We start from the raw sequence: 21910 nt of genomic DNA, 5'->3' as shown, positions 1-21910 counted from the left end.
TACGTCTTCTTATTGGTTGTATTGGATTGGCATGATTTTAAGACTCGTGATTGGTCAATAATTCCTGCCCTCAACTCAGACTGTTCTCTGACGGGTTGACAGCATTTGATAGCCATACAGATTACTCCACCCAGTACTAGCTACGTCTTTAGTTACGTGTGCTAATATTCTCAGAAGTTTTTATGGCCATATTGAGGATTTTTTACAAGCATTATTGATTTGAGCTACTCTGGCACGGTATATAATTTACAACACTAGCTCTACCGCCATAAGTAATCAGAATCAACACTCAGAGGGAAGAAGATAACAAGCTAACTGTGTTTAGGGGACGAGCTGGTTTAGCCTAACGATGTCAGCCCAAATCATTAGTGGAAAAGAAGTTTCAGCGTAAGTGTACATTTTTTAACTAATCTGTTGGACGTTTTTGTAAATTTGCTCGCTAGCACACATTTATGGTACAGATATAACAAAGCACCATGTTGATTTTGTGTAAACTAACGTTAACCATAGGAACATTGCTTCATCGAAGCAGGCAGGGTTTGTCACATATCTAACGTTCTGTTGCAGTCCATAGAAATAGAATGTTTTTGACATTGGGTCATTGTTCGGATTGTTAACAGCCACGTGCATCAAGCATGGTCTGGCAACCTCATTCTATTCTCAGGATGTTCTGTAGAATCTCATCCCAATATATTGCAAACATCAAACAAAGTTGGAACAGATTCTAAAAAAAACATAAGAATCCTATCTCTCATTCTCATGAAGTTCTAAATGCAACAGTATCCATTTTGGTGAGGTCGACGTGAACGCCCCTCCAACTGGTAATTACTAGTTGGAAAGTCGTCCTATAATGCTGCGTTCATAACCAAGTGGAAAAGTGGAATGACCAGTTCTGATGTTGTAAATGCCAGTAGGATGCATTCACGTGCTTTGAACTAGTTGAGAAACGTTGATTGGCTAATGGCCAACAAGCTGTCTACCATAAACTTGAAGTTTTTTATTTTTTATTTGATTTCACCTTTATTTAACCAGGTAGGCTAGTTGAGAACAAGTTCTCATTTGCAACTGCGACCTGGCCAAGATAAAGCAAAGCAGTGTGACACAGACAACAACACAGTTACACATGGAGTAAACAATAAACAAGCCAATAACACAATAAACAAGTCAATGACACAGTAGAAAAAAGAAAGTCTATATACAGTGTGTGCAAAATGCATGAGGAGGTAGGCAATAAATAGGCCATAGGAGCGAATAATTACAATTTAGCAGATGATGATGTGCAAGTAGAGATACTGGTGTGCAAAAGAGCAGAATAGTAAATAAAAACAGTATGGGGATGAGGTAGGTAGATTGGGTGGGCAATTTACAGATGGACTATGTACAGCTGCAGCGATCGGTTAGCTGCTCAGATAGTTGATGTTTAAAGTTGGTGAGGGAAATAAAAGTCTCCAACTTCAGCGCTTTTTGCAATTCGTTCCAGTCACTGGCAGCAGAGAACTGGAAGGAAAGGCGGCAAATGAGGTGTTGGCTTTGGGGATGATCAGTGAGATATACCTGCTGGAGCGAGTGCTACGAGTGGGAGTTGTTATCGTGACCAGTGAACTGAGATAAGGCGGGGCTTTACCTAGCATAGACTTATAGATGACCTGGAGCTGGTGGGTCTGGCGACGAATATGTAGCGAGGGCCAGCCGATTTAGAGCATACAGGTCGCAGTGGTGGGTGGTATAAGGTGATTTGGTAACAAAACGGATGGCACTGTGATAGACTGCATCCAGTTTGCTGAGTAGAGTATTGGAAGCTATTTTGTAAATTACATCGCAGAAGTCGAGGATCGGTAGGATAGTCAGTTTTACTAGGGTAAGTTTGGCGGCGTGAGTGAAGGAGGCTTTGTTGCGAAATAGAAAGCCGATTCTGGATTTGATTTTGGATTGGAGATGTTTAATTTGAGTCTTGAAGGAGAGTTTACAGTCTAGCCAGACACCTAGGTATTTATAGTTGTCCACATATTCTAGGTCGGAACCGTCCAGGAAGCTGATGCTAGTCGGGCGGGCGGGTGCAGAACGGTTGAAAAGCATGCCTTTGGTTTTACTAGCGTTTAAGAGCAGTTGGAGGCCACGGAAGGAGTGTTGTATGGCATTGAAGCTTGTTTGGAGGTTAGTTAGCACAGTGTCCAAGGAAGGGCCAGAAGTATACAGAATGGTGTCGTCTGCGTAGAGGTGGATCAGGGAATCGCCCGCAGCAAGAGCGACATCATTGATATATACAGAGAAAAGAGTCGGCCTGAGAATTGAACCCTGTGGTACCCCCATAGAGACTGCCAGAGGTCCGGACAACATGTCCTCCGATTTGACATACTGAACTCTGTCTGCAAAGTAGTTGGTGAACCAGGTGAGGCAGTCATTAGAAAAACCAAGGCTATTGAGTCTGCCGATAAGAATACAGTGATTGACAGAGTCAAAAGCCTTAGCCAGGTCGATGAATACGGCTGCACAGTACTGTCTTTTATCGATGGAGGTTGTGATATCGTTTAGTGCCTTGAGCGTGGCTGAGGTGCACCTGTGACCGGCTCGGAAGCCTATTGCACAGCGGAGAAGGTACGGTGGGATTCGAAATGGTCAGTGATCTGTTTATTAACTTGGCTTTCAAAGACTTTAGATAGGCAGGGCAGGATTGATATAGGTCTGTAACAGTTTGGGTCTAGGGTGTCACCCCCTTTGAAGAGGGAGATGACTGTGGCAGCTTTCCAATCTTTAGGGATCTCGGACGATACGAAAGAGAGGCTGGTAATAGGGGTTGCAACAATTGTGGCGGATAGTTTTAGAAAGCGAGGGTCCAGATTGTCTAGCGTAGCTGATTTGTACGGGTCCAGGTTTTGTAGCTCTTTCAGAACAACTGCTGTATGGATTTGGGTGAAGGAGAAGCTGGGGAGGCTTGGGCGAGTAGCTGCAGGGGGGGGGGGGGGGGGGGGGGGGGTTTGGGCTGTTGGCCGGGGTTGGAGTAGCCAGGAGGAAGGCATGGCCAGCCGTTGAGAAATGCTTATTGAAATTTTCGATTATCATGGATTTATCAGTGGTGACCATGTTACCTAGCCTCAGTGCAGTGGGCAGCTGGGAGGAGGTGCTCTTGTTCTCCATGGACTTTAGTGTCCCAAAGCTTTTTGGAGTTAGAGCTACAGGATGTGAATTTCTGCTTGAAAAAGCTAGCCTTTGCTTTCCTAACTGAAGTACAGCCAGCATTCTTGTAAACCCCATTATATTAGATTGTTTAAAAAAAATAATGTTTTGTTCCATTTTAACTGCTGAAAATGATGTTATCCATTTTTGATAGATTCGTTTCCCACAAGTAATTACCAGTTGGAGGGGTGTTCAAGTGGAATTTTCCAGTTCTATGTGGTAAATACCACCTTCTCACTTGGTTATGAATGCAGATGGTAATAATATTGCAGTAAGTTTTGCAGCTTCACTGGAATATTGTGAAAACATTCTGGGCAAAGTTGGTACCACGAACTAGAATGTTTCATTCTATTGTTATTAGGGGTGGGTGATTTGGCCAAAATATTATGTCACTGTATAAAAATAAAAAAGATGGATGGTATTTGACGGTATTTTATGTTTTTGAATAATAAAAGTTCTACATTTGCTTTAAGAGTAGTGTGTGACCTTAGGATGGCAACACACACATTCTGATGGATTTAAATGGGTGTTTCTCCATTCTGATAGTTTTTTACTGATCAGTTCAAACTAAAAATAACTTTCAGCATTTTCATTGATTTCTACATTTCCTGCACTCATTTGAGATCATTTTCACACTGCCACGTAGGGCTGCACAATATGAGCAAACAATCTAGTATTTATTTTTAACTAAATGTTGCAATTGCAATTTGACTTGTGATTTAGAGCAAAACACTTGGGTGAACTGTTGGAATCATGGAAATTGAATGATTTTTCTAAAGTAAGAATATAATACTGGGCACCTTGAATATGGCATTTGACATTACAATTAATGAAAATGCCAGGGAGGAGTTATTGTGACAGGGTAGGAACCAAAGGGTTGATAAGTGATTCCTAGGGGACCCTATAATCTTTGGCTACATTTAATGTTTTCTGTTAGCTACTTCATGTATATTGAGAAGCAAAGTGAAAACAGCATTGTTGTCATCAACACAGTTGTATGTGATGCATTAACCATACAGACTGAAAGCGTCTCTTGTGGTCGAGGAACAACTAATGTGCTCCTTTAGTGACAGGGGGCGGGGCTATGTCTGTGGAAAGCGGCATGGAGAGAGAATGAGAACAAAGAGCGACGACTAAAGTAGCGAATTAAACTATAAAAATGGACGTTACGCACAGCGTATCACATTTAACAAACCAAACATTCAAATACTTTTATAGAAGTAAAAACCCAAACCATTCCGTGCATCAATACTGGTATATCGTAATATGGTATACCTACCGCCTAGCCCTACATTTTATGGTTGCTACATTATTCCCAACCTTGATACATTATTATGTAATGGAATGTGGCCTTTGACCAATTATTTTATTCATGTGAATATTGACCTCCAGTGGATGGACAGATTGAACAACAGTGATATGCTTTATTGAATTGTATGTACTCCCAAGACTTACCTACATTTGATTTCAATTGATTCATCGGGTAGATTAATTTGTAATGTCCCAAAAAAATAGAACAAGTAACAGCAAAGTTTCTCATCTTTGCCATATTTGTTTCCCAGCAGTGTTTTGAACAGGGCCCGGTTTCCCAAAGGTATCGTAAGGCTAAGTTCATCATAAGATCCTATGGTTCTAACAAATTTAGCCTTAAGATGCTTTTGGAAAACCGGACCCAGTTCAGTTTTGAACAGTTCTAAGTCCAGTTCCACTTGATACTCACCTGACTGACTATGTCGTTTTATCAAGAGTATTTTAGGTGACAACATGGCTTTTGATATCTGAAGGGACTTTTATTCAGCAACTCATGCTTGTCACAAGACTCGACTGCCAGTGCTCTTCTAACTGTGTAACTCATACTACCCATTAGTTAATTAGGCCTATTTCAAGCTGAGTGACCGAAAACCACATATTCTTCAACTTACATCCTTTTCTTTAATCAGTTCAGTTGTGTTGTTCATTACCTAAATAATTTCAGAGGTAACATTAAAGCAGTACTGTTGTAATCTGTGGACTAGGCTGTTGCAGAGTAGCTGCAAAGGAACTACTACACTGTGGCCTTGATCAGAGTACAACACTTGTTTGATGGCCTTTTATGGCCAGTGTTGACCGATAAAGGATTAGATAACTCCCTTGTACTGATACAATATAAACTAGTGTTGCCACCACTGTTATCTGTAACATTTCTAGAGAACCCGTAGTATTGTCAGGGTCTGAGACCTGAGGGTTGGTGACTGACTGGTTCAGCAAATTGTTAGTTGCTTTAATTGAGTCAGCCTTTTGTATCAATGAGTGAGAGAGAAAGCATAGGATCCTATATAGTTAGCCTGTGCTTTGTAACAGTTTGGTTATAAAACAAGTTGAGCCTAGCACAGTATAAGTTATTTTATAGTAATGTTTCACAGTAATAACCTAACTATTAGGCTATAAACAAATGCTCATTAAAATGGTGGATACAAACTGGTGTTAACAATACTGGCTCCATGGTGGAAAAATACTTGTAAAAAGTGTTAATCCCAGACATACATCAGTTTCTCTCTGAAGGCAATATTATTCACATGATGCATTGACATGTGACACTCCTTATTTTATATTGAACACTGTTGTTTTCAGGGTCAAAGGTCTAGAGAAACTTTCTTTAAAAATGCACATTTTTAAAAACACTGTTCTGAGCAGTAGCTGATGTTGAAATGTGTCTGTAGGGCCTACCTTGATTATTGGGCATTCTCAATTGTGTGCAGAATGTGCAAACAAAATCATTGATTTCTCAATAGTAGTTGAAGAAACCAACTTTAATCTTGCAATCATGAGTGAGTGTAAGAACTTGTTAGTCTTTTTGTATATTTTGTATTGCTCAGTCCCTGTCAATTAAATTACCTTCCAAGACATCATTATTTGATCTTGTTGAAGACCAGAGGGTGTTTTAAACACAGAAAAACATATGTATTACCTCACACCAATCTGTTGTCGACTATGATAGGTTGAAAAAGCTTTGCCCTTATCTCACACATTTTGCTTTGGTATCTGTTCATCCAACTCTGTGCACTGTGGTTTTCAGTTGCATCTTTACCGAATCAAGAGGTCTTACTGTGGCGGTCTGCATCCAGACCATGAGAAGTTGCTGATGACCCTAAAATCCCTCAACTCACTCATGTAACTGTTTAGTTGCAAGAAAATGCTTGAGATGCCCCTTCCAGATGGCCTCATTTGGGTGGGCCGAAGGATTTCCATGGACATCACTTAGTGTAGGGCAATTCCATGGTTACGGAATTACGCTGAGACTCAGATTTTTCACTTTAAATGTATACCAAAGAAAAAACATTGATTTTAAAGTTTAACAAACCATAGAACTCTATGCACAAGGACTACTTTGAACAATTTCCACAGAACATTGTACAAAACACATTTACAGGAAGAACTGTGCAGATACAAAGTTTGGTAACAAAATAAAACTGAGGGAGATTTTACCTGAATTCTGTTACCATACTGTACATCTGCACAGTTTTTCCAGTATTTCTTTACTGTGTAAATTGTTCAAAGTAGTCATTGTGCACATTTGTATGGTTTGTTAAACTTTGAAATCAATCTTTTTTTGTTTGGCATATATTTTAAAGTGAAAAATAAGTCTCAGCATAGTTCTGTTACCTTGGAATTGCGCTGTAACAATCTAGCCCCCTAACAAGGAGTTCTAAAGTTGTTGCGTAGTACATTGCGGTCTCTCCCACGCCAAAATGGCCAACTACACCCAAGATTGCCTGAGTCCCTACGTGCCATTAGGGCTCCTTCCCAGCATTGCATTCCTGGGGGTGCTCTCTTCCATACCCCTGTAGTTGTCTCTCAGCTGGTAGTCATGCTGCACCTCAACACTTGGATGCTCCAAGGTGCCATGTGGACGGTTGAAGGGTGGAGGTCCATGGCTTCAGAGGTCTCTGGGCACACCACATCCCTGTAGGACAAACCAGGTTCTAACCGTGAATAACTGTCCCCCTGCTTTCTCCCTGTGAAATTGACCGCAGCTCCTTTTGTGTCCACAGGCAGGTAAGGGAGAGGCTGAAGAAGGATGTGGCGCAGATGAAGACGCAGGACCCTAATTTTCGACCAGGTCTGGTTGTGTTACAGGTATGTGCAAGAATATGTTGTAAGGGCTCTAGTTCAAATCTTGATTCTGATTCTTCCCATGTAGAGTATTTTCCCAATGGCCTGTTTCCTTAAATGGGCAATGGGTAGGGTTTTGTATCATTTTGAGACTCACTAATTTGTGCTCTGTGCTCTGAATACAGAATATAGCCTTGGGTCATATCTTTCCTCAGTCAGATTCAGAACCACTAGCTCCGAGTGGAGGGGCTAATTCCATTCGTATACTTTGTCTGTTATATGGCGCTAGCTAAAATATGAAACATAATGTATTAATGGTCTAACATTGGTTATTGACTAGTTTGTAAAAGCATTATTGGAACAAACAAAGACTACAGATTTTCTCAATTTTGCTGTGCACTTTTCAGGTGGGGGACAGAGATGATTCAAACCTCTATATCAGCATGAAGCTGAAAGCAGCAGCTGAGGTAAATAACAGAATGCCTGATGTGATCGTTCCTGTTTCATACATATTCCAAATTGTTCTCTGTTCAGTTCTTAAAGGGATACTTCAGGATTTTGGCAATGGCCCTTTATCTACTTTCCCAGATACCATAGACTTCGAGTCATTGAGCTTACGATAGTTAGCATTGGCTGGCGAAACTATAACTTCCTTCGTACTGGATGCAGAGACATAAAAATGGTATCGACAAATTCATCTGACGCTGGGGAAGTAGATAAAATGCCGAAGTATCCCTTTAAACTCTGTTTTTCTTGTGCCTACTGTAGATTGGAATTAATGCCACACACCTGAGGCTCCCCAAGACTGCCACAGAGGATGAGGTGAGGAGGGATCCTGAGGGGGTTAACTTCACAGCTTGCATAGCGTTTCTGCTTGGTGGTCTCTGCAGGCCTCTTTCTGGCACTCTGTTTGTCTGTCATTCTCTCTCTATAGCTTTCTTTCCCTCCCACTCTCTTTTACACACCCCATCACTCTGTAGGTGCTGCACAGCATTATGGAGGTGAATGAGAACTCTGCTATCCATGGCCTCATCGTTCAGCTGCCTCTGGACTCCATCCACAAAATAGATACTGAGAAGGTGACCAACGCTGTGGCCCCAGAGAAGGATGTGGATGGGTGAGCCCTGAGATGTGTTTTGTGTGACCAGTTTACAGATTTTCATGTGAATATTCTAAAATCTGCATAAAGAAAATATGCACGTTTTCCTACCGGTGGTGTTTCCACCAAACTGACTTGTTGCAGATACAAATCAGTGCAACTTAGTGCACCCAAAATGTACTTTTTCGCTTATGATTTGTACTGAATGAAAATCTGAAGTTCATTGTGTTTCCATTGCATTTTGAACTAGTTTTGTCTCAAACTGTTGCGTTAAATAGCAAACGTACATACTCTGGTCTTGGAACATGTGCTCTAGCCAACAATTCGCAGATACAGTGCAGGTAGGCTAGTCTACAAAATGAGATTATTATGGATAACAGCAGGAATATTTTTATTTGTCAAACGACAGTCAAGCATCGATCATCATTTAACCACAATCAGACCCTCAATATTTATTGGAAAGGAGCATCAAGATCACTGCACTTTCACCACTCTGTGAAGTTCATCAGAATTTATTTAATCTGTAGCCTAATGAACTGCATGGTTTCCCAAGTCGTAGTGGGAGGACCACACACCATACCGTCCATTGACTCCAAGTTTACTGCGATATGATGGTTTTTATATCAATATTTGCGCATAATGGAATTTCCACTGCCATTTCTCGCATAATTAATTTTACAGACACAAAAAGATCCCACCATGTCGAACGAACAAATTAACTGTCTGCATTTATTAAATTGTAACGAAACTTCCTGTTTCCAACACAGCTGTTGTAGTACATTTTTTAAATCTGGTATGACTTTACTCGCATAAACTGTATGGAAATGTGGTTAGTGAAACCATTTTGCCATTCTGGAAGTGTTCTAGTTCCATTTGTGTAGTGTGAGCCATGATTATATTGTGTTTATTGGACAGTGATGCTGATACAGGCTGTGTGTTTAAAGGATGCAGGCCTTTTGTCTTGGTGTTTAGGAAGCTCCATTAATCTCTTGCTCCTCTAATTGACTCTATTGATTCAGATTGTTCTCTGGACTTACTGAGAGACCAGTAAAGGAGCTTCTGTACTGCACTTAGCTGGGCCTGTTAAAAAGACAGGGCCTGAATTCTAACCAGTGTACTAATAATGAGGACATTGATTTATGTCGTCTCATCTCAAAAGAGTACAGATTTTTTTTCTGAGGGTTTTAATCATGCGTAGCTTGTTAGGGAGACAATGTTGGAAAGGGGAAATGAAAGAAGGCATTCTAGGAAATACAATGTACCATCAGAAGGAGTTGTGTGTGTGTATATAGTACGTGAAAGTATGACTAACTCTTATTGGTTAGAAACTGGATGCTCATGCTCATGAGTGTACTCTGTGTGTGTGTTCCTAGTCTGACCAGTATAAATGCTGGGAAGCTGTCCCGGGGGGACTTGGGTGACTGTTTCATCCCCTGTACTCCTAACGGCTGCATGGAGCTCATCAGACAGACTGGTGGGTACAGCAGAGAAACTAGTTATGAGCCAATGCTAATGAGCTGAATTACTTAATATGTAGAAGTGCTCAATTTAATGATTGACACTGCAGTGCATCTGTGCAGGTGTTTCTGTGGCCGGGAAGAGAGCTGTGGTGATTGGCCGCAGTAAGATTGTGGGCGCGCCCATGCATGACCTACTGCTGTGGAATCACGCTACCGTGACAACCTGCCATTCAAAGACTGCTGACCTCGCTGCTGAGGTAACCCAAGCCCAGGACATGTCACACGCTCACTCAGAACATGAAAACACTCTCAACCATATATACAGGCAGTTCCTATCCATATAAACATGTACTACAGGCAACTCGTCATGATGATGTATACAGGTAGATGACATGTCACATACAGATCCCACATACCGGAGCACTACTGTTTATTAGATTGATAGACTTGTGCCACGAAACAAACTAGTATAGTGAGGAGATCCATCCAGTCCCCTCTCTTTCCAGGTGGGCAGAGCAGACATTTTGGTGGTTGGGATTGGGAAAGCAGAGATGGTGAAGGGGGATTGGGTGAAGAAGGGAGCGGTGGTCATCGACTGCGGCATTAATCACATCCCAGGTTAGTATGGTCCCCTCCATTGGATTCCATTTTGACAAGTACTTTTTTTTTAGAATAAAAGTGAGCTAAACATGGAGTGAATCATCGGTTCTCCATGGAGCTGGTACTTCTCTTTATGGGTAACATTTAGGGGTGCTTGTGTTGACGGCATGGTTCCTCTCTGTGCTCCTCAGATGAGACGCGGCCCAGTGGGAAGCGTGTGGTGGGGGATGTGCACTACTCCTCTGTTAAGGAGCAGGCTGGCTTCATCACTCCAGTACCAGGAGGAGTGGGGCCCATGACTGTGGCCATGCTCATGCAGGTAGTTGGGAACAACTGGGAATTGAACACGGCGGTTGTCTGTATACCTTATAAGTTAGCCCACCAAGCTAAGGCTTAGGAAATCGAGTCCTCAGATCTTAGGCAAGGTTACTCATCACGTGAGTGTAGCTTACCGATCCACCTCCAGCACAAAGGCAGTGACATCCCTACTAGTAATCACACAAACCACACCACCTCCAAAATTCATCCTGTGAGAAATTCATATTTCAGCGGAAAAGTGGTATTTATTTGTGATGGAGCAGCTCCCTGTCCTGTGACCTCATCAATGCCATTCACTCAACTGTTTACGCAGCATGACATCATGGCAAAGACGGACTCCGTTAAACTGAATGTGGAGAATTTTGTAGTAGATAAGGTGTTATTTCAGACACTCATTTGTTTCTGTCTGGTAATCCTCTGAGGTAATGGAATTCTAACGACATAAATGAATGGAAAGCAATGTTTTATTCACTTTTATGGCACTGTGCAATCCACAGTTGCGCAGAGCACATTCAGTGAGAATGAATGGCTTTTGTCTATAAGGCATAACCATAGAAGCGAATTGTCTTTTGAGTTTGGTACAAATTCCAATCTATACACACATGCGCACTATACTCACACGTACACATGGATTTGTTGTTGTAGAGTAGTGGCCTGAGGGCGCACACTTAATGTGTTGTAAAGTCTTCTGTGTAATGTATATAACTGCCTTATTTTTGCTGGACCCCAGGAAGAAGGCAGCAGCTAATTGGGATCCATAATAAATACAATCTAAATGTGTAAACTGAGCTTTTCATTGGCTGTGTGCTTTGTTGTTTCTCTTCATCTCCAGAACACAGTGCTAAGTGCCAAGCGCTTCCTGGAGTCTCACCAGCCAGGCAAGTGGAGCATCACCTACACCAAGCTCATCCTGCAGAAGCCTGTGCCAAGGTTTGTCCCCTCATCCTCTGCATACCTTTCCCTCTGATGTGGAATCACTTTATCTTCTAGTCGTTTAGTGATTTTTCATACTTTTAATACTCCTCAGTAATGTTGCTGAATAATTCAACCTTCCACTAAAGTAAGGGCTCTAGTCTAATTTTGGTTGTCTACTTCATGTTTGAAAGCCCTAAATTTGGGCCTCAGAGACTTGCATGACTTTTCCTGTCTGCTGTTACTGCTGAATAAATGTGTGACCTGACTGTGGCCCTCAGTGACATTGTGATCTCGCGTTCCTGCGTGCCCAAGCCCATCGACCGACTGGCCACGGAGGTGGGGCTGCTGTCGGACGAGGTGGAGCTCTATGGGAAGACCAAGGCCAAGGTGCAGCTGGACATCATCAATCGCCTGCGGGCACAGCCTGATGGGAAATACGTGGTGGTCACTGGGTATGCTCTGTACAATAAACTTTTGTTCTTGTTGTGTTGTAGATGTAACATGGAAAATGTGCTCCTTTTCGCTACAGTGGCCTGGTACAGAACTCTTAATTTATCAAGATTGATTATCTATTATGCACTCGGAAATTTTTCACACCAGTGTTAATGTTGTCTGTACCTCTAGAATCACCCCCACCCCACTGGGAGAGGGAAAGAGCACCACCACCATAGGACTGGTCCAGGCTCTGGGGGCTCACATGAAGCTCAATGTCTTCGCCTGTGTCCGCCAGCCCTCCCAAGGCCCCACCTTCGGAATCAAAGGTGAGCACTGAGTGATGCTGCCTTTTACTGACTGGTTGGATGCCTTTTGTGTGAAAATGTAAGGCTTTATCAATGCTCAGTTGTTATCAATGCTAAATGCCTGGAATGTTCTATCTACAGGAGGTGCTGCTGGAGGTGGATATTCTCAAGTAATTCCCATGGAGGAGGTACAGCACTGAATGATTTCCATTCTGTTCCAGACATTGATCTAGACATTGATCTAGAATCGTCTTCCTATATCGCAACAAAGCATCCTTCACACATGCTGCCAAACATACCCTCGTAAAACTGACCATCCTACTGATCCTCGACTTCGGTGATGTCATCTATAAAATAGCCTCCAACACTCTACTCAACAAACTGGATGCAGTCTATCACAGTGCCATCCGTTTTGTCACCAAAGCCCCATATACTACCCACCATTGCGACCTGTACGCTCTCGTTGGTTGGCCCTCGCTTCATACTCATTGCCAAACCCACTATCTACAAGTCTCTGCTAGGTAAAGCCCCGCCTTATCTCAGCTCACTGGTCACCATAGCAGCACCCACTCGTAGCACGTGCTCCAGCAGGTATATCTCACTGGTCACCCCCAAAGCCAATTCCTCCTTTGGTTGTCTTTCCTTCCAGTTCTCTGCTGCCAATGACTGGAACGAACTGCAAAAATCTCTGAAGCTGGAGACTCATATCTCCCTCACTAGCGTTAAGCACCAGCTGTCGGAGCAGCTCACAGATTACTGCACCTGTACATAGCCCGTCTATAATTTAGCTCAAACAACTACCTCTTCCCCTACTGTATTTATTTATTTATTTTGCTCCTTTGCACACCATTATTTCTATTTCTACTTTGCACATTCTTCCACTGCAAATCTACCATTCCAGTGTTTTACTTGCTATATTGTATTTACCTCGCCACCATGGCCTTTTTTTGCCTTTACCTCCCTTATCTCACCTCATTTGCTCACATTGTATATAGACTTATTTTTCTACTGTATTATTGACTGTATGTTTGTTTATTCCATGTGTAACTCTGTGTTGTTGTATGTGTCAAATTGCTATGCTTTATCTTGGCCAGGTCGCAGTTGCAAATGAGAACTTGTTCTCAACTAGCCTACCTGGTGAAATAAAAAAAATAAAGCTCTATTTGACCATATGGTTTAATTATGATTTCAGTTCAACCTCCACCTCACTGGAGATATCCACGCCATCACAGCTGCCAACAACCTGGTGGCGGCCGCCATAGACGCCCGTCTGTTCCATGAAGCCACCCAAACAGACAAGGTGAACACTCTCGGTTGCTGACATCTGTTCTTGAGAAAGATTGCACTGCACAAGGTGGTATTCCATGTTTGATTAATGTGTGTGTCGGTCCATTTCTTATCTTTCTCACTCATTCCCTCTCCCACAGGCTTTATATAACCGTCTGGTCCCTCTTAGTGGAGGTCAGAGGACATTCTCCCCCATCCAGATAAACAGACTAAAGGTACAAACTCAATTGTATCCGTGGATGACAATGCCATTATTATCTTGACTGTCTTAGGGAGGGAATTTCTCTACTATTGTCTCTATGTGATCCCTGTAGAGACTGGGCATTGAGAAGACTGACCCCACCACTCTGACCGAGGAGGAGATAACCCGCTTTGCCCGACTAGACATGGACCCTGACTCCATCACCTGGCACAGAGGTACTGAAGACTGTACTGGATATGTACCCTGAGTGGCCTGACTGTTGTGTATATGTATACTATACTACAGGGCTCTCCAACCCTGCTCCTGGAGAGCTACAGTCCTGTAGGTTTTCACTCCTACCCTAATCCAGCACACCTGATTGTAATGGTTAGCTGGTTGATAAGCTGAACCTGGTTAGTTACAACTGGGATTGGAGCGAAAACGTACAGGAGGGTAGCTCTCCAGAAACCGGGTTGGAGAGCCCTGCTATACTATGACATGTCAGTGTTGAGATAGTAGAACAGTGTTTTAATGGGTCTTTGTGTCATTTCAGTGTTAGACACCAATGATCGTTTCCTGAGGAAGATCACCATTGGCCAATCGCCGACTGAGAAGGGACACACTAGGGAGGTATGTAAAAGTTCATAGTACACATGCTTTTCTTCCATTAGTTAGTCACCCACTGATACTGCTGTTGACTCTTGTTCTGTCCTCCTCCCCCAGGCTCAGTTCAGCATCACGGTGGCCAGTGAGATCATGGCTGTGCTGGCTCTCACCAGCAGCCTGAAGGACATGCGCCAGCGCCTGGCCAAGATGGTGGTGGCAACCAGCCGCAGTGGGCAGCCCATCACCACAGAGGACCTGGTAGGTGGCCCTAGTCTCCCTCTCACACTGTCAACCAACACATAGACAGTTGAGGTTTGTGATGAGTGCTTGTTGATTCTGGCCTTAAAAGATTCTCACCATTTCATTGTTCCCTCTGTGTGCAGGGTGTGAGTGGAGCCCTGACTGTGCTGATGAGGGATGCCATCAAGCCCAACTTGATGCAGACTCTGGAGGTGGGTGGGGCAGGGAAGGGAGGGAGGGAACTCCTCAGGGTGGAACTGTACAGCCCTGGCAACTGGAGGAGAGGAGAGGGAAGCAAAGCCATGTGGGAAAATGGGTTTCAGATTCTTTAATTGGTTAGGGTAGTGTGGATGTGAAGCTTCCTATGTTCTCACGGAGCAGTGACGACACAGTCTGGAGAAGACAGATAGCGTGTGCTTGTGGCTGTTTTTAGTTTAGTTACTAATCCCCTGTTTCTCTTTGAGAAGTTCTGAGGCAGGATTGGGTACAAAGTAGCTAATCTATTTGCATCAAATCAACAGATATTCCAAAGCCTAGAACTAAGTTTGTTGACTGCAGATATGTGATTCTGAGTCTATGGTGTTTGATGTGGTAGACTTGACTTCTTTGAGTCAGAGTGGTGACATTGCTACTGGCTGAGTGTGTGTTCTGCTGCTGGATGATTGAGAGGAGTTTCTCTACAGGGAACCCCCGTGTTCGTCCACGCCGGACCTTTCGCCAACATCGCCCACGGCAACTCTTCCGTCCTGGCTGATAAGATAGCCCTGAAGCTGGTCGGCCCGGAGGGATTTGTGGGTAAGTGGAGCTGAAACACACAGCCTCTCCCTTGACAAGAAACAAAACTATGAACACCTCTTGTAATGTGAGTGTTGGTTGTTTCTCTCATGGGACAGTGACTGAGGCTGGGTTCGGCGCTGACATCGGCATGGAGAAATTCTTCAACATCAAATGCCGCTACTCCGGCCTGCGGCCTCACGTGGTGGTGCTGGTGGCCACCGTCCGAGCTCTGAAGATGCATGGAGGTGGGCCAACGGTGAGTGACTGCATAGTTTACTGGAGGTCTTTGAAATCTTTCTACTCTTGTTCTAATGGTGGTGCCAATGGGCAGCTTTCAGAAAGACTGCTTCAGAAAAAAACAATTAAAGGGCAGGTTTTGCCCCCTCAAAAGAAGAGTAGCGGTTGCTCAGTGTAGTCAATTATAATCATCAGATCAACCTAGAGAATGTTCACGTATTAATGTCATATATACCGTTCAAAAGTTCCTTGTTTTTTTAAAAAGAAAAGCACACTTTTTTTGTCCATTTTTAAAATAACATCATATTGATCAGAAATACAGTGTAGATGTTGTAAATTACTATTGTAGCTGGAAATATTCCATTTTGCAAAGAAGGCCAGCATCCCGGAGTTGCCTCTTCACTGTTGACGTTGAGACTGGAGTGTTGCGGGTACTATTCAATGAAGCTGCCAGTTGAGGACTTTTCTCAAACTAGACACTCTAATGTACTTGTCCTCTTGCTCAGTTGTGCACCGGGCCTCCCACTCCTCTTTCTATTCTGGTTAGAGCCAGTTTGCGCTATTCTGTGAAGGGAGTAGTACACCGTTGTACAAGATCTTCAGTTTCTTGGCAATTTCTCGCATGGAATAGCCTTAATTTCTCAGAACAAAAATGGATTGACGAGTTTCAGAAGAAAGGTCCTTGTTTCTGGCCATTTTGAGCCTGTAATCGAACCCACAAATGCTGATGCTCACAGATACTTAACTAGTCTAAAGAAGGCCAGTTTTATTGCTTCTTTAATCAGAACAACAGTTTTCAGCTGTGCTAACATCATTGCAAAAGGGTTTTCTAAGGATCAATTAGCCTTCTAAAATTATAAAACTTGGATTAGCTAACACAACGTGCCATTGGAACACAGGAGTGATGGTTGCTGATAATAGGCCTCTGTACGCCTATGTAGATATTCCATAAAAAAATCTGCCGTTTCTAGCTACAATAGTCATTTGCAACATTAACAATGTCTACACTGTATTTCTGATCAATTTGATGTTATTTGCTTTTCTTTCAAAAACAAGGACATTTCTAAGTGACCCCAAACTTTTGAACGGTAGTGTATATATTCTCTCCTATAGAATGTCCTATCCCGCTTCAATCAATGCAGGTGCACTGCTAAGAATGTAATTCAATTTCCTGCTTGGAGGTCACACAGGAAGACCTGTCATTCTGCTGCTTTAGCTCTATCCCCACGAACACTAGTATGTTTCATGTCCTTGGACAGGAAATAGGGATACAGCCCATTATTGTTTGTTCTAGGTTAGTAATTTGATAGCTTTTTGACTGATCTTTCTCCTTTGATCCAGGTTACTGCTGGGATGGCCCTGCCCAAAGAATATGTGGAAGAGGTAAGACACTTCTCTGCGCCTCACCCTCACTCTCACTTCAGCCCCACCCCTTTTACACCGCATCACATCAGGGAAAGAGCAGCCATCCTAAATGTACCACTTACCTTTTATGATAATGTTCTGTTAATGGCATATTGCTCATCCTCTGCACAAGTTGGTTTTAAGTAGAGCTGTGGCGGTCATGAAATTGTCAGCCGGTCATAGTAATTGACCGTTAATTAACATAAACACATTTAGCATCTGCTTGCTTCCACACATAACCTACAAGCCACTGATGCAGACCTTTTGGAACATCTACATTTTAAAAAGTATAATAAATCCATGTAATATAGCCTACACCAGAAGAACAGTATAGCATGAGTTGTCCTTATGTTAGGCCGTGATCTGGCTATGCCATAATTCTGAGGGCTACGCTAGTTCATTTAGCAGACAAGATTTGCTTAGAATTCAATGGCATTATTTATAGTAATCAGAATACAATTGAACATAGCTGAATAAAATAGGAAGGATATTTTCTCCGAACAATTTGAGGGAGTCCGCACACGCGGCAATTTTGTGTTGCGCGGTTAACAAAGAAACAGGTACTCCTATATGCTTAATTTAGAGTTATTTATGTAACTTTAGTTATGGGCTAGATTTTTAATTAATTCTTAGGCTGCATGATGTGACTAATGATTTGAAAAAATTTGCATGCAAGGCATGAGCTCTGCTTTGTTTTTTTGGCTGTTCAGGCTGTTCACACTTCATCAGTCTCTCATTCACAATTTGACAAGCACTTGATAATGCCTCGAATTTCCCGGCTGCATCCCCTTTGTGTGGCCCTAATGCCCCCTTAAAAAATCCATGCCTTTTGTGGCCGTTGTGCGCTTGGGCTGAATATAATAATTCCATTCTCCCAGCTGCATGCCGAAGCACCTCTCACTCACATGGCTCTCATTCACATGATCAGGCCTTTCTCACAGGCTACAAGTAAAGACAGACACATCCGGGATGCAACTGCGCACGTCATCCAATTCCGAGGTGCATATTGGAAGAACTGTCCACATTTACTTTTCGTTAGCCAACAAGATGAGTAGGCCTAGCGAACAGCAAAAGCCATAGCCCATGTCAATCTACTATCCCCCATTGTACAAAAGTTTATTTATTCTGTGCGATAAATAAATATTCCAAACATATTTTAGGGCAGTTGTGGGATGTGATAGATCCCGAATTAATACAACCACTAGCATCAAAAAAACTGTTTTAAGCAATGAGCCTGACTCAATAGATGAGCAGGTTTAGCTTAAAATGTTAACTATTTGGTTATTTCTTCACATAAGTGCAGCAATGCACACACTGCAGTAGGCTATAAGCGGGAATGTTCCATTAGCAGGAAAACACCATTCTCAAAAGTGACCACAAATGCGATTATGCATGTAATGCTTTTATTATTAAGGTGCATTTTTACATTGAAAATGAACTTCCCCAAACTTGAAACTCACGCGCTGCGTATGTATATCAGTTAGGCTCTACACCCGTTGTAAAGCGGATTAATGTGCTTCATTTTAAGAAGTTATTTGGTCACTTTAGTTGTGATAACCTTACCAAAACATAGGCCTATGGGCTAGGCTATATGAGGTGTGCGACTATGATTTGAAAAAGTAGGAGACAAAAAGCATGTGCTGTCTTCCTTAAGATGGGCATCATTTACAAGTGATAGGCTAATATTTTCAACCATCACACTATTCTTGATTTAATCTTGTCTTTACATATATTATTTAGTTTGTGTGAAATTTGTTTTGATTTAGAATGGACCATTATCATGTGGCTGTAATACGGTCACCGTAAGCGCCCTAGTCGTAAGACTTCATTAGAAGGCATCAAGAGCATGTGCGTTGTATTTGCTTTGTGTCTTGTGACACAATTCTCATCTGATGCAATTAGTTGAGCTGAACTACACAGGCTCATCCATTATGCAGTGCAATTAGGTCCAGTTCACATGCTCTCGTGATTTTACATGGACCATTGCCCAATACCTACTGGCTACATGTGATCATTGATGTGAGTATAAAATAGCTCCACTCAACTCCCTCTCGGGTGTCTCTACAAAGCCAGACTGTACGCAGTATATTATATAATAGCTGTATATAAAAAATTCTAAAACTTTTGTGTGTTTCTGTGTAGAACCTTGAGCTGCTGGAGAAGGGCTGCAGTAACATGAGGAAACAAGTGGAGAATGCCAGGCATTTTGGAGTGCCAGTGGTAGTGGCCGTCAACGCTTTCAAGTAAGTCCTATTCATGGTGAGCATCTGAAACTATTTTACCCCTCTTGTCCAGTGTTTTGACCTCTGACCTGTGTCTCCCTGACTGCAGGACGGACACTGAATCAGAGCTGGACCTGATCTGCACCCTGGCCAAGGAAGTGGGGGCCTTTGATGCGGTGCGCTGCTCTCACTGGGCTGAAGGGGGTGCTGGTGCCGTGGCCCTGGGACAGGCTGTGCAGAGGGCTTCTGAGGCCCCCAGTGACTTCAAGTTCCTCTATGATGTGGAGGTAAAGCGAGCGTCGGCCTCAGTCAAAGACCTTGTTTTTCACTATATGACATGGATGCATTGATTTCATCCTGCTCAGGAAATCTATTATTTTTCTTCCATTCATCTCATCATTCTTGTCATGTCTGTAGATGAAATAAATCACTGATTTACTTCTGAGACTTAGATGACTGTTTTGATTATAATATTTATACATCAAGTGATTTCCCAGAATAGTATAACTTAATCTTTCTCCTCATGTACTGCTGGTACTGTTGCAAATGCTTGCATTACATTTAAACATGTTGGAGAATCAGTGTTGATGACCTGAACCAGTTCTATGGTACTCATATGTTGTACGTATGTGTATTTTTGTCTGTCTGAATTGCTTGTAGCTGCCCATTGCGGATAAGATCCGGATCATTGCTCAGAAGATCTATGGGGCTGATGATATAGAGCTGCTGCCAGATGCCCAGCACAAGGTGGAGCTCTACACCAAACAGGTACAATAGCTATGAGACTAAGGTGTTTAATGGAGACGGTTCTTTGTTTACATGCTTTGTATAGAACCTATTTGTTTGTAGCACACTACTCATTGATTTCTGGAGCACATTTTCAACCTTTACTTTGAAGGTTCAAGAAAACAGTCTGGAGGGTTCACATTTCTATTTGAGGTTTTACTCTCCTTTCAATGAACGCCATATTTGTTTTGGTCAGGGCTTTGGGAATCTGCCCATCTGCATGGCAAAGACCCACCTGTCCCTGTCCCACGAGGCGGATAAGAAGGGCGTGCCCACAGGTTTCGTCCTGCCCATCAGAGACATCCGTGCCAGTGTGGGTGCTGGGTTCCTCTACCCTCTTGTTGGCACGGTAAGAAAGCACTGGCCTGGAGAATAACTGTATTTAAAATATCCATGATCTCAACAGAAAATCAACTGAATCAATGAAGAGTCAAATCAATCTCTTGATCAGAGGACACAAAGTACTAGTACAGTTTATTCCTTTTTTGGCCCCATCCTAGATGCCCACAATTCCAGGGCTGCCCACAAGGCCCTGTTTCTATGACATTGACCTAGACCCTGAGACTGAGCAGGTCAATGGACTCTTCTAAGAAGGGCTCCACCCTGTTTAACGGTAAGGAATCCGCTACATTACAGCTATACAAATGATGCAACAACCCATACAAGCATACAGATATGGTTGATGTCTGTAATGATTCTTGTTATTTTTCTCTCTGTTGCTCTATCTTTATCTTACCATTAACAGAGGTGATCTGTGGTCTGCAGCCCCCAAAACAAGGCCTAATGAAATGTGATGGAGTAGTAACTGGAAGCGCTTCCCTCCCTCGTCAATAATGTCCTGTATTTTTCACTGTCGCTGACATCTGTCAATAGTACATTTTCTCTGCCCATGGTCACTGAAGGGTAAAATAAAGAAACTTAATTAAGAAACAGTTTGTCCTCTGATATTATTCTGTATTAAATTCCAGAATGGGGGGGAAATTGCCTGTTTACATTCATTTAAAAAGATTCTCCGGTACCTTTTTGTATACTTTTTTGCCAGTAGCTCTGAAAGTAGCACTCACGAGACAAAAGTGGTTCCTGAAAAATGTGTACTGTCACATATGTGCACCACGTCATTGCTCTCTCGTGTCCACTGAGCCATTGGGCCCACCCTGCAAACTCATCTGATAACGCTGGGCAGGCCTCTTGCTAGCTGTTGCTCAAATGTGAGGGGCTGAAGCTAATTGGCTAGAACTCGAATTGCTAGGGTGCTGGCCCACGTGTAGGGAAAATGGCACGGCACAGCTTCCAGAAAAGTTGCTTTCAAACTAGGGATTTCGTGGCTAATTGAGTTAAAATATTAATTTTGCTCTTAGATCATTCATCTATGAACTACACCTTGAGACATACAGCCCAAAGTGGGAGGTTTAAAAAAATAAAAATAAAAATTCTTAATTACCAAAGTACCGGAGCATGTTTTTAATAATCACCTCTGAACATAAACAAACCTTCCCAGGAGCTACTGTATCAGACCCTTCAGAAGTGCAGCGTTGTCTGATAATACTGTACATGGTAAGGAGACACTGGGGAGAGGGAGGCCTCAGATCATGAATCAGGTGGTTATCAGTGTGATTTGTGTGTAAATTAGACTGTCTACTGCCATGGGCTGGTAAAGGACAGTTTGTTTTGGATTCAAAACAATGTTGAAAATTAGGCAGAGCAAATTCTGACATTGCTGCCTTTATAAAAAGTTCTGTGACACTGACTATCCTTGTGGTTTAAAGATTGGT

General features: G+C 42.6%; 1 protein-coding gene across 1 annotated transcript; it reads left to right on the top strand.

The window, feature by feature from the left end:
* The first annotated feature begins 122 nt into the window (after positions 1–122).
* LOC120060253 (C-1-tetrahydrofolate synthase, cytoplasmic-like) lies at positions 123–21068 on the top strand. The gene is made up of 28 exons (XM_039009427.1): positions 123–387; positions 7206–7290; positions 7674–7733; positions 8035–8088; positions 8247–8383; positions 9739–9839; positions 9946–10082; positions 10332–10443; positions 10617–10744; positions 11576–11673; positions 11937–12110; positions 12283–12419; positions 12540–12586; positions 13591–13698; positions 13826–13900; positions 14000–14102; positions 14420–14496; positions 14590–14730; positions 14856–14924; positions 15396–15507; positions 15606–15745; positions 17068–17109; positions 19273–19373; positions 19462–19639; positions 20013–20120; positions 20335–20487; positions 20639–20751; positions 20884–21068. Exons 1-27 carry the CDS (start codon positions 350–352, stop codon positions 20726–20728), a joined length of 2805 nt encoding a protein of 934 aa, XP_038865355.1. The 5' UTR covers positions 123–349; the 3' UTR covers positions 20729–20751; positions 20884–21068.
* Positions 21069–21910: the final 842 nt, after the last annotated feature.

The sequence above is a fragment of the Salvelinus namaycush genome, chromosome 15 (genome assembly GCF_016432855.1).
Source record: "Salvelinus namaycush isolate Seneca chromosome 15, SaNama_1.0, whole genome shotgun sequence".
NCBI lineage: Eukaryota > Metazoa > Chordata > Actinopteri > Salmoniformes > Salmonidae > Salvelinus > Salvelinus namaycush.
The sequence above is the reverse complement of the archived record's forward strand: the minus strand, read 5'-3'. Positions and strand labels throughout refer to the sequence as shown.